The 12971-nt window shown below is 40.1% G+C and overlaps 1 protein-coding gene across 2 annotated transcripts in view; it reads left to right on the forward strand.

The window, feature by feature from the left end:
* The first annotated feature begins 538 nt into the window (after positions 1–538).
* Positions 539–12971, forward strand: part of ZMYM4 (zinc finger MYM-type containing 4) — a 54810-nt gene continuing 42377 nt past the window's right edge. The window contains exon 1 of one of the 2 annotated variants that reach the window (XM_044997660.1): positions 539–800. In XM_044997660.1, the coding sequence (XP_044853595.1) occupies positions 759–800 (42 nt within the window). In that variant the 5' untranslated portion in view covers positions 539–758. Of the gene's footprint in view, positions 801–4385; positions 4471–12971 lie in introns of those variants that run through there. The other variant, XM_044997661.1, reaches the window with a different exon arrangement.

Here is a 12971-nt window from a genome sequence, read left to right on the forward strand (position 1 = left end):
GCCTAAGGAGGGGGTGCCCTAGTGTGAAGTATGAGCGTCATAGTGCAAGGGAGCGCTGTGGCCGGGGTGCTGTGGTGTGAGGTGGGGAGTGCTACAGTGCAAAATGGGAGGCGGGAGTGCCAGAGGGTGAGGGGGGCACTGGGGCACCCTGGTGTGAGGTTGGGGTACTGGAGCATGGGGGAGGCCACTGGGGCACTGTGCTGAGGCTCCAGGGGAGGCCTTGGCATGAGGTGCCATGGTCCCCCTGCTGACAAGCCATGGCGGATAGTGCTGCCTGGCGTAGGCAACCCCTAATATTATACCCAACCCATCCCCCTCCCTTTACAGCACAGAGACCATGGGTCTCCACTGGGGCTGCAGGCTGTGTTGCCAGCTCAGCCCAGACATGGGTGCGGTGCCCTTTAAGAGGGAGCCAACCTAGACCTGAAGAAGCAAGGGGGGAAAGCGCGCATGCGCGGGGAGGGGGCGGGGGAAGCTGGGCCACGGCGCATGCGCCGTGCACATGCGCACTCGGTCCCCCGCGCTGGGGCTTGTCGTTGCAGCTTTAAGAGGTTGGCGGCCTGGAGGGTCCGACCAGCCCCCCCCTTCCTCCCCCCGAGGGAGCAGCCTAGACACCCCCCCTCCCGGGGAGCCCGGTCGGAGCCCCCTCCCCCGCAGCAGGGCTCGGGGCCGACCCCCACCGCTCCGTGTCACCTCCTCCCACGGGGGGCGAGCGGCAGAGACCCCCCCCCGGGGTGTGAGGGCTGCGGGGGCCCAACATGGCGGAGGCAAAGGAGGAGGGACCCGGCGCTCGTGCCAGGGTGAGCGGAGGGGGGCCCCGGGGGAGGCTGGGGAGGTCAAAGGGGAAGGGTCAGGTGGGGGTCAGGGGGAGTGGGCTGAGGGGAGGCGCCCTGGGGAAGGGGAGGGCGCGAGCCCGCAGAGGAGGGGGCCGCGCTTGCAGGCAGCGGGGCAGGGAGTGGGGCAGCCGGGCTGGGTAGCTGGAGTGCGCTGAGCTGGTGGGAGGGACTCAGGCGTCCGATCCTCTTTGTCCCCGGTAAAGGGCTCGTGCAGCCCGCCTCTGCATGGGGCGGGGATCGGGACCTGGCGTGTGGATGATGGGAGAGCAGAAGGCACCTTTTAACAGTGGTCTTGAAAAGATGGCTGTCTGGAAACGATCCTTCTTTCTCTTCCCCTTCCCCCGCCAACGTCCCATGCTCAAGCCTAGGTAGTCTATGGCAGGAGGTCCTGACCTGGCTGGGAGTGAGATGCCATCGTAAGGCATGCTGGGGATTCATGTGGGATGCAATGACCCAACAAGTCCCCACTAATTAAGGGTATGGAATCCAGTAGCTAAGGTGCATTTCAAGTGTTTAAAAATTTCTAGGTTTCCCTAAAACTGTCCGGTGCAAATCAATTGAGTGATATTACCTCTTTAAAATTTTGTAACGGAGTGTCAGTTGGTCCTCCGGGTGTCATTATTCAAACAACACAATTCAAGTTTATTAAGTTTCATCATTTGGATTTAATTGCCTGGCTTTCCCCTGTTTAAGCACACACTGTAGTTGTTTTTAAAAAGTTATGTTAATTGTCCATGTCAAACCAAAGTGAATTCTCAGCATGGCAGGCTCATCCAGTTCTTAGCTACTCAGACTGCAGCCACTATATAAGTACTATTAGCCCAGCTAATACTGAGACATGGTCCTTCAGTTCCACAGTTAAGTCTGCATGAATATCAGCCATGTTATTTTACCACAGTGATAAGGGATCTCAATAATAAATTTCTTATTCCCTATGTTTAGTTGCCTAAAGAATAGCTGATAAAAATAAGTTTTAAAGCATTTTTCTAAATAAATTTTCAGCAAGTCAGTGACTCTTTTCTGCACTTGTATAACTCCAGTTGAAAACTGCCAGTAATAAGTGAATCAGTGCTAACCTGGATTTGAGCTTCTGATTTAGAGAACTTTTACAGAACCAGACTAACACGGCTACCTCTCTGATACTTGATTTAGAAATGAAAGTTCCATATCCCATTACCATTCTTCTGAGCTGTCCCATTTCCATTGTCTGAGAGATGCTGTTTATGATGAAGTCCTTTCAAGTTCTGGACATTAGACTCAATGAGAATAAATTTAATTAATGTGCTTCAAATAACATGAACCTTGTGATTGGTTAGTTGTTAGGTAGATTATGTGAATCTTCTGGATGTAATTGGCGACACTGTCTAAGTTTTATATTGCTCATCTACCATAGAGTCATGGAACATCATCATAATGTTGCCTTAGACCCCGATCCTTCAAACACTTATACATTTGTGTAGCTTTATACTCAGGAGCAGTCCCATTCAACTTGGTGCAACTGCCCACAAGTGTAAAGTTTATATATAAATGTGGGGGGGATCAAGCTCTCAGATATTAGCAAGAAGTTGGGAGGGGAGGGACTTGATGAGACAAATACATTTGAAAATACAAAGCAAAACTTCATTTCCACTCAATGTAGATGTTAGTAATATAGCTCTTCTGTGAACTGTATCTTTCTCTTAGGTACATTATGCAGTGTTTATTGCCAAATGTATTCCATCTTTGAGAGGAGATATTTGGGATACACAGTGGTAATGCATTGTGAAAAGAGGAAAATCGTGAATCCCTTTCCTTTCTGGATATCCTAATTATCCTTAAACTTTCTGGTAGCCTAATAAGTTATAATGCTTGCATATTCAAAAATTGCTCTGATCTGTGTTATGACCTCCTCCATGTCCCCTGCCCCATACCTTTTGCAAGGACTGTCACTCCAGAGTGATAGTTCTGTACATGTTGAAATAGTCATCTTGCTAAATCCATTGGATGCAGTCTTGCAACTTGATCCAGGAACATCTGCAAAGAATGAAGGAAAGATTAACTCTTTGCCATTGCAAAAAACCAAAAAGCTGGCCTTCTCTTTGCTTTTTAATAATATTCTGCAACTTTTAATATTAAAAAAATCACTATCAAAGGAGATTAGTGTTCTCCCCAAAACAACACTGATACATTTTATGATTATGAATAAACCTACTTAAATTATTATAAAACTACTTTTGTATTTATAAATGCTAAAGTTTTAAGTTGAAGGTTGTCCACTAATATATCGTCTACTAAGAAGTGAAATTCTTTTTTTTTTTTTTTTTTTTAGGGCCTCAAATGCTCATGGCACTTTCCTCTTAGTTAACTGTAATGTCCCTCTTTTGAACAGATTACAACTTAAACAGGGCATGTATTTATTTAGGTTCTTATTCTGTCACCGTTACTGAAATCAGTGGGACTATTTGTGGAGTAAAGTACTAAGTGTGAGTAAAGTTAGGCAGCCTTGGGGCCTTGGAAATTTAAATTAGTGCTGACAGACAAGTTGGCATCTTACATTAATAAGGCAGATATCTTCAAACATTTGTTTAACTTCAGTATGATTCTTGTGCCATTGAAAATGGAAGGAAATGTTCTCTCATTTGAGAATTGCTATTGCTGAACCTCCTTCAGTGGTGCAAAGACATTATAAACAGCCTTTCATCTTGGCAGGGGTTAGACTTGTGGTCCCTTCTAACCCTAAGATTCTATGATTCTCAAAGGCATTTACTGTCACAATCCATCTCTCAAAAAACATGTTGCTACCATTATCCTTCCACACTTGGCTGCTATATGTGAGTGTAATTGGCCTGATTCTCTTATACATTAAGGCCATTTTACATTGCCAGAGCAGTATAAAGGGGCCTTCAAGTGGAAGTAAAATATACTTAAGCACACTTTAAGGCCCTTCACACAACTAGAGCTGTGTAAAGTGGCCTTGCAGTGAGAAACATGCCCAACATTCTTGAACTGGACCTGTTTCCATCTTCACCTTCTAATAATGTCTAAATAATATTGTAGCTGATTCTGTTTACTGAATTTTCTTGAAGGACTCCTGTCAATAGCCCCCCTCTATCCAGATGGCTACTGTCTTTACGTTTTATAACAAGTTCCTAGCTGCATAGAAACAGGGCTATTGTAGCCCAGTCCTGTTCTTGCTGATAACATCTGTGCTTTGTAATCGTCTATACCTGTTAAAGTATAGTAAAGTAAAGTAAAGACTTCTCCAGTAGAAGACTTTTCATCAAGCACTTGTCATTAGGGTGGCAGCTGCTCCTTCTTTCTAGTGTCTTAGCCTATTTTTTGCTTTCCGTTCTATAGTGAAAGCAACATCATGTCTCTACTGGTGAAAAAGGGAGACAGGCAGAGAACAGCAACAGAAGTGCATTTTTTAATGTCAGATGTCTAAAGGGAACAGAAAAAGGATGTGAAAGGATCCATATGGGGAATTACCTGGAGAAGAAATTGAGCTGTGCCACAGGGAAGATTAAATGGATTATATCAGGAATGCAGTAGGAAGTCTGGCAAGTTGGCCTCTTGTGTGGAACTGGTTCCACCAGCAGGTAGTGTCTGCACTGCTAGCAGCATAGTTCACGCTGAAGCAAAGACCACATGACAGGTGAGTTTGAGAGAGATAGGAGGTCTGCTACCTTGATTTGCTGTTTGGCCCTCTCAGGGAAAAGGACACGCATCTATAAGAAAGGTTAGGGAATGGTGCTCACCTCATAATTTAAATGTCGTCTCGTTCTCTATTTACCCTTTCCTTTTTCTTAGTTCTGTCTTTCTGCAAATGCTACTTTCCAGAAACTGCAAGGGAAACAAAAATAAAAGTAACTAGTTTTTTAAAGACTTCTTATCTGTAGCTTTAGGTTACAAAAATGTTGTTTGTTCAACAAATGCATGCTACTTACTGCCTTTGTTTAGACCAGTTGAGAATTGGTAATGTTGTGAAACCCATAGCTGCTTTGTATTTTCCATACATTTTTGCTACATATTAGAAACCATATCTCAAATGTAATATTTGATTTATCAGTGCAAAATTATTGCTTTTCTTTGGCTTTTGGCAAAAAATAAATTAGAAAGGTAAAATCACAGTTGGTCACATGTCAAAAATGTTTTTGGTTTTGTTTTTTTTTAAATTCATCCAGCAAGAACTAACAGTCAGATTCTAGGAACGCTCTGACAATAGTATTGTCTCTCACTCAATAATACTGCAATGAAATTGCACATTTAGAAACTTTTAAGTGGCCTTTCAGAAGCATATGCAAATTGGAACACGTTTTGAAGTTTCAAAGTGTCTATGTGTAACTCTTAGTTTTCATTGAAAAATATATGATACTCAAATATCATTGTAATTAAAACTTCTTAACTGTGGTTTCAATTTTATGGAAATCATAGAATTTATCACTTGCTTCAAAAACATAAAATTCTAGCTGTGCAGCAGTCCCCTCTCCTCTCCCCCACATCATCTGAAAATCTCTTATTTAGGCCATGATTCACCAGACTGAGATTGACAAAGTATAAGAACTTCGATAATTTTTCTGATTTGACAAATGTTGCAGTTGTCTTTGTGTGCCAGTCCACAATGCAAGTGCTGAAATAACCTTTTCACACTATATTGCACTGTAGGATTTTAAACACAGGAGCATAAGACCAGAGAATTTGGGCTGGATTCTCATTTATAATAGGGCCACTTTACACTACTCTGGCAAAGGGACTGAAAATGAGAGTAAATAATATCTATACTAACTTTAAGTCTCGTAATGCATGTGGTACACAGAATATTGTGGCAGGAAGAACTCAGCTGAACAAACATTTTCCTAGAGCAGATGTTCCTGTATCTTTTGTTTACATTTTTTATTGAAATTTATTCTTATTTTTTCAATAAGTTATATAAGTTCTCCCTTTGATTCTTGAATATTTTCAAAGTTCCAACAAGTTTAAAAAGTAAATGGAAATTCTTTGCTTCTTCATTCTGGTACATACTGAAATATTTCAGCTCATGATGAAGTATTGTTTAATTGATACTGGCTGTTAACATGAATGTTTATGAAATGTGATGTTACCCTGTGAAAGTTGCCATGGTTCTTTTTGAAAAATGACACGTTTTCCATGACAAAAAAATGTAGCATTAGCTAGAAAATTGTTTAGGGAAATCAGTAGGGTTTTAGAAACAAACAAACAAAAAAAAATCTGTCTTTGGGAAGATCATATAATTAGTTTTTACTTCAGTCTTTAATATGTTAATGTTCAAAAGACTCCCATCTAAAGCTAGGTTAATATCAGGTAAACAGTGAAATATAGGTGGTAGAAATAATGTAGAAATATTCACTGTGTAAATAAAAATAAACCAAGAAATGTTTAGGTACAAACAGTAACAAAAGGTAATTCCTGAAATTAGCATTTGAGATCGATTAAACACATACCGCATTCATTACATTTTCCCCTTAGAGCTGTATCCATAATTATTCATAAATCACCGAGAGTGGAATCTGCAGTCATGCTCCAGAGACAGCGAAGGCTGGTCCAACTGAACACTGACAGTATAGCACAATGAAGTCTGGGATATGAAACACTAACAGCCTCATTATTCCTCAGGCCAAAGTACAACGCCTCTGTACTAAACACACAGTAATAACAGAAAAATTAAACCCCAGACTCTCTCAGTTCAGAATCAAACAATCCTTTTTAGTGCACCATTCAGAAAAAAGTCCCAATCAAATGGCACTACAGCAAACATCAAACCTGTGCTTTTTCAGCCACAACAGAGTTCTACAAATAAATTTCATTCTGTAACTAGAAAGCATAAAGTTCATCTGCCTGTTTTAATTAAAAAGATCTTAAATCATATATACAAATACTCAGGCTATTTACTAAAATTCAACACCAATGTTTACTAAGGCTGTCAAGGAATTAAAAAAATTAATCGCGATTAATCGTGCAATTAAAAATAATTGTGATTAATTGCTTGATTAAGCGCACTGTTAACAATAGAATACCATTTATTTAAAATATTTTTGGATGTTTACTACATTTTAAAACTTATTAATTTCAATTACAACACAGAATACAAAGTGTACATTGCTCACTTTATTTTTTTTACAAATATTTACACTGTAAAAAACAAAAAAATTGTATTTTTCAATTGATTTCATACAAATACTATAGTGCAATCATCTACCATGAAATTGAACTTACAAATGTAGAATTATGTACAAAAAACCCTGCATTTAAAAATAAAACAATGTAAAATTTTAGAGCCTACAAGTCCACTCAGTCCTACTTCTTGGTTAGCCAGTCACTCAGACAAACAAGGTTGGTTACAATTTGCAGAAGATAATGCTGCCTGCTTCTTGTTTACAGTGTCACCTGAAAGTGAGAACAATCGTTGCCATGGCACTGTTGTAGCTGGTGTTGCAAGATATTTACATGCCAGATGCGCTAAAGATACATATGTCCATTCATGCTTCAACCACCATTCCAGAGGACATGCTTCCATGCTGATGATGGGTTCTGGTTGATAACGATCCAAAGAAGTGCAGACTGATGCATGTTCACTTTCATCATCTGAGTCAGATGCCACCAGAAGAAGGTTCATTTTCTTTTTTGGTGGTTTGGGTTCTGTAGTTTCCACATCAGAGTGTTGCTCTTTTAAGACGTCTAAAAGCATGCTCCACACCTCGTCCCTCTCAGATTTTGGACAGCACTTCAGATTATTAAACCTTGGGTCAAGTGCTGTAGCTATTTTTAGAAATCTCACATCGGTACTTTCTTTGCGTTTTGTCAAATCTGCTGCGAAAGTGTTCTTAAAATGAACATGTGCTAGGTCATCATCCGAGACTACTATAACATGAAATATATGCAGAATGCAGGTAAAACAGAGCAGGACACATACAATTCTCCCCCCAAGGAGTACAGTCACAAATATAATTGACGTATTGTTTTTTTTAACAAGCATCATCAGCATGGAAGCATGTCCTCTGGAATGGTGGCCAAAGCATGGTAGGGGCATACGAGTGTTTAGCATATCTGGCATGTAAATACCTTGCAATGCCTGTTCTCACTTTCAGGTGACATTGTAAATAGAAGCAATCAGCAGTATCTCCCGTCAATGTAAACAAATTCGTTTGTCTTAGCGATTGGCAGAATAAGATATAGGACTGAATGGACTTGTAGGCACTAAAGTTTTACACTGTTTTGTTTTTGATTGAGATTGAGTTTAGTTTTAGCTTGTTTTCCAAAATATCTGCTCTGTAGACCAACACCTTCTTCTTTTTCTGTAAGGGCATTGGAGTGTCATGTGCTTGCATTGTGGTATGAATTTCTATATCTTTTATGTCTCCTAAAATTTCTTCACTCCTTCTGTCGACCGTGGAGTGAGTTTTCTGGAAAGTATCCCAATGAATGAAGGTGTTCTAGGCTGCTGGTAACAGTCATTTTGAATGCTGTCATAGGAGCCAGATGCTACAGGAGAAACTGTCTAATCTTTACCACTAGGGTCCTCATCTTGGATAGTTGTTTCTAGCATGTTTAATTTATGTTGGCTATTTTTACTGAGGCATCTTGTACAGACTGTCTTGGTTTTGTGCTTCCATTTATTTATGTGGTGCAACAATTCCAAACTGTCCTGTGGAGCATTTGCTGGTGGGTTGCTGAGAGTTTTTGGGTCACATAATACTGGTGTTCTGGTTTCCACCTGTTTTCGGAGGTATCCAGACTACGTATAACAGACATTGGAAAGAAGGAGGAGCATCCAGTCTAGCTGCCTCTACTAAGAGCCACAACTATGTAGGAGGAGAAGAGGAAATAGGAGCCAACCATGGGAACTAGAACCACAAGCTGGACTGGAATTTTAGCCACCAGCTGGAGGGGAATGTCCAGGATTATGAGAGTAGGGGAAGGAGAGGATCAGGTGGCAGGGCACCATGTAAAAGGGAGAAGAGGAACAGGCAAAAGAAAGCATCAGTAGGGAAGATGAATTAAAGAGCTAAAGTCAATGTCCTGATTACATTGTTTCAGGAAGGACAAAACACATTGTAGTAGAGGTATCTAAAAACAAATAAAGACTTTCCTATCTTCCATGTAAGCAACTGTTGTAGTTGCCACAGGACAGTTATAGGAAGGGAGGCAACTGTAGGCAAAGACCACAGGACTGTTATCTGGTCTACCAACCAACCTATTAATATAATATCGACCACATGGTGAAAAAGTCTGAGAACCCCTGAAGTAATATTTCAGCAACCAGAGGATACCTCACTCCTGTATTGTCTTAATTTATATGCAAAGCCCTCTTGTAGGTCTCTTATTTGGGGGCGGACTAGAGCCAAAACCAGAAAAATCTAAACAGAGTCTGTTTCCATCATTGTCTTCAAAGACTTATTGTTGTAAGTCTAATAAAACAACCTGTGTTCTGTTAGTAATGTAATTGCTGACAAAACTGTTAGTAATATAAGTTGCTGACAAAACAATTGTTACTGTGGTTAACTTGTTAACCTCTTGGAGATACACTGAGCAAAGGAAAGTGTGACTCTTAGATTCTGGTATGCTGGTCCTCTGGCCCCAAACAGTATATTTGTAGTCGTCATTGTTAGTTGGCTGTATTATTTGGACCCAAATAGTTTTTAAATGCATGTGTTTTGGTTTTTTTTCCTAACGTGATCAAAATCTCAATCCTGTGAGATACTGAGTGACCTCCTCAACTCACATCGAGTTAAATGGGAGCAGACGGCTCTCAGCACCTTGCAGGATAGAATCTCCTAACTGAAAAAATGTTAATTTTTGGAAGCTGCAGACAAATTCTTCTAAGCATACACTTTCAGTCTGGAAAATACAAGCATTCTAATGGGTTAATAAAATATGGAAAGTGAAACTTGGTTTGGAATAATTCATCTAATGAATATCACATCAGTAACATTTGCTGCTAAAATGTATAGGGCCTGATTTTGATTTCATCCTGGTTTTTATACCATTATAACTCTGACTTCAGTGAAGTTCCTCCTGATTTACATTGGTGTAAGTGAGAGTTCTTCTAAAATTCTAAGCGAGTTGCAAATGTGTTTCACCACAATCCAGGGATTTGGGGGATGTGTGTGGAATGACTTAAATGGCAGGAGGAGGAAGGATGTTCAGCATGTAACTAATGTAACCCACCAATTCCCCTCACTCCCTTCCCGCTTTTTTGTTTTTTGTTTTAAATGGTTGTAGATTCCAGGCATCTAGACTGGCAGGCTTCCGCTCCATGTGCACTAGGCTGGTGGTTTTGCAACCAGCACAAAACTGCTGCAAACCATAGCCTTCCTATAGGGGGCCATTGGGCCAGGTAGGAAGGTTTCCCCTCTTGCATTTTTTTGGTGAGGATTTTTTTTATGGGGGTAGAAGCCCCTTCTGCTTTTATTGGGTACAAACTAAGAATACCAAATAATTTGAAGAAATATGCAATAAAGTGTGTATATGCATGCGAGGAAACCATTTGCCTGACCGCCTATAGTTTTGTTGCAATCTGCAACTGAGATTTCTGGGTGGGTGGGGGTTGTGCAGCATAAAGCCGGGTTAGGCTTCATGTATAGTAGGAGCCTAGATGCTTGGGTAAAGATGCTAGCAACTCACTGTTAATCTATTAAGGATATTTTGAGAATTTTATTTTGGTGCTTAGATGGCCCAATATCCTTGGATGAAGTATAGCTTTACATTTTATCATGAACAACAAGGTCAGAAGCAATAAGAAACAGAAAAATGTCTTCCTTGGTATTTTTTAACATGTATGTAGAATTGTTAGGAATTGTCTGTGCTTTAAGAAACTAAACAAAACTGTAATTAAAGGGACATTATCAAGGTTAGGCTAACATTTTGATTTAAAAAAAAAACCTGGGCCCAATCCTATGAGGAGTTGAGTATTTACAGTTCCATTGATTTTAAAGGCTACACCTCACAGTATTAGCACATTTATGTACTTTGCAATTATTCTCTAAAATGCATGTTGTAATGCAGTTTCTTTGACTTAAAAAGAAAATCGGCATGTGCACTGACAACCCATACATAATCCCCCCCTGCCTCCCATACACGTGGAGAAATGGTAGGGTCTTGTTGCAGCAACTTGTTGATACTTCCCCATTGTTACATTTAAATTTAGTTGTATTTTTTTCTGTTTCAGAATAGATTTGTATCTAAAAATGCTTACAGTGTAGTAGAAATTAAAATCCCAGAGACATGTTATAGCAAAACTTTATTTCAACTATCTCCAGAAATAACACAGAAATACATTACACACCCACTGCAACTGAATGGCAGAAATAAGACGCTAGCTACAGGCAGCTGAAACTGCTGAAGCTGCTAGGGGGCTCTGTAGAATTAAATAGCAGTCTTTAATGCACAACTCTGTGGCTCTCTTATTCACAGATCTCTATGGCTCTTCTGACCTCTAGGGGTTCTCTTCCTGTTGAAGTGCTTCTTTTCCTGTAGCAGGTATTTGCAGCAGGCTGGCTCTTTGTTACCCTCTGCTCTCCTCACTCTCTAGGTGTTTTGAAGGTATGAATCAATTGGTCTCTCTGTTATTCTGCAAAAGGAGCCCTAAGAATGGCCCACTGATTAATTTTAACTATTTGTGTTGTACAGGTTTCAAATCTAGGAGGGGCAATGTGATTGGCTGAGTGCCTAACAACCCTCCAGTGATGTCATGCACCAAGGGTCAGGGAGCACTTCCTGACTTCATTACACCTGGGTTCAGGAATATTCATTAAATTTTGAATGACCTTTTAAAAAAAAATCTGTCTTCTGTAAAAGTTTTCTGTTTTCCAAAGCGATGGCGTAGGCTGTGGTGTGTGTGCACAAGGGAAACTGCATAGGAGGTAGGAAAATGTGGATTCTGTCATTTAAAATATAGATGTATATTACAGTTGACCTAGCATCCCTGCTCATAATCAGCCCTAAAACCTATGTGGTGAAAAACGGTGAAGGGAAAAAATATTTCAAGCTTCCAAGGGTTTGTTACAAAGGAACGAGGGAGGGAATTTAATGGTTTCTTTTTAAAAAATGTTATATTCATCTGTTTTGCATATAAAATGAAATTGCCTGCCTCAAGGCAGCCTTGCTCTTTGTATTACACAAAAATAATTATTAATTATTATTAATGGTTTATGGATGTTGCAGTTTTGAATGCCACTGTAATTATGAGCAATTTAATTATTACAAATTAAAGTGTATAATACTAAACTACAGTTAATACCCTTCTGTCACCCATGCCAGGCAAAAAAAGGGGTTAGTGGTAAGCATTCTAGTGTCTAATAATTCTGCAGTGTGGTTGTTTAGCTGCTTAGACTTAGAAGGAAGAATTAAACTAAACCACAACATATCAGATTTACTCAAATTAATCTGACAATTCTGCTAAATATTTTGGTGCCCAGCTTATCAAAACCCTTATTTTCTTTAGACAAACTAACACCTAACCATGCTTCTTGTGTGCACAGCTGAAGAACATTTTTCTCTTTGCACTTTGGGTATGCAGAATACAAGCTAATGTAATCTTCAGACTAGAGAAAATACCTAAAACTCATAGTCTTCTAAAACATCTCCATTATGAAAAATAGCAACACGTAACTTTTGCTAGTTTCAGAATTTAGCTGTCATAAACATACCTTAAGTAATACCTGTCACACTAAGTGCACTTTATAGAAATGATGCGACATGAATACATAGCAAAATAAAACATCCTCACTTAGAAAAAAGCTCTTTGGCTAGCAAAGTGGTGCAGTAATCCTACATCTTGCCTTAATTTATTAAGATCACTTTTGGGAATACACTTGGAACTTTAGGCACAGACTACTGGAGCTTGGTGTGCTCCATCCTCTTACAGTTCCTCATCACTGGCCCAGAACATGGTCTGTAATCTGGAGGCAACTGCTCTCAGGTCCTTCTAGCTAATAATAAATGTACATCATAAAGAAGTGTGGGTGATAGATACAGTACATGGAGCTCTGCCCTGCAATATGTGGGATACTTCATGTGATATGCAGAGTGCCCCCAATTCCCGCCGTCTTGAATAGGGGTTGAAGATGTTCAGCAAGATCAGACCTATAAGCAGTAGGATCTGGTTTCCAAAATAGTACTTGCTACTTATATAGCAAC

Source organism: Mauremys mutica, chromosome 23 (genome assembly GCF_020497125.1).
Source record: "Mauremys mutica isolate MM-2020 ecotype Southern chromosome 23, ASM2049712v1, whole genome shotgun sequence".
Lineage (NCBI taxonomy): Eukaryota > Metazoa > Chordata > Testudines > Geoemydidae > Mauremys > Mauremys mutica.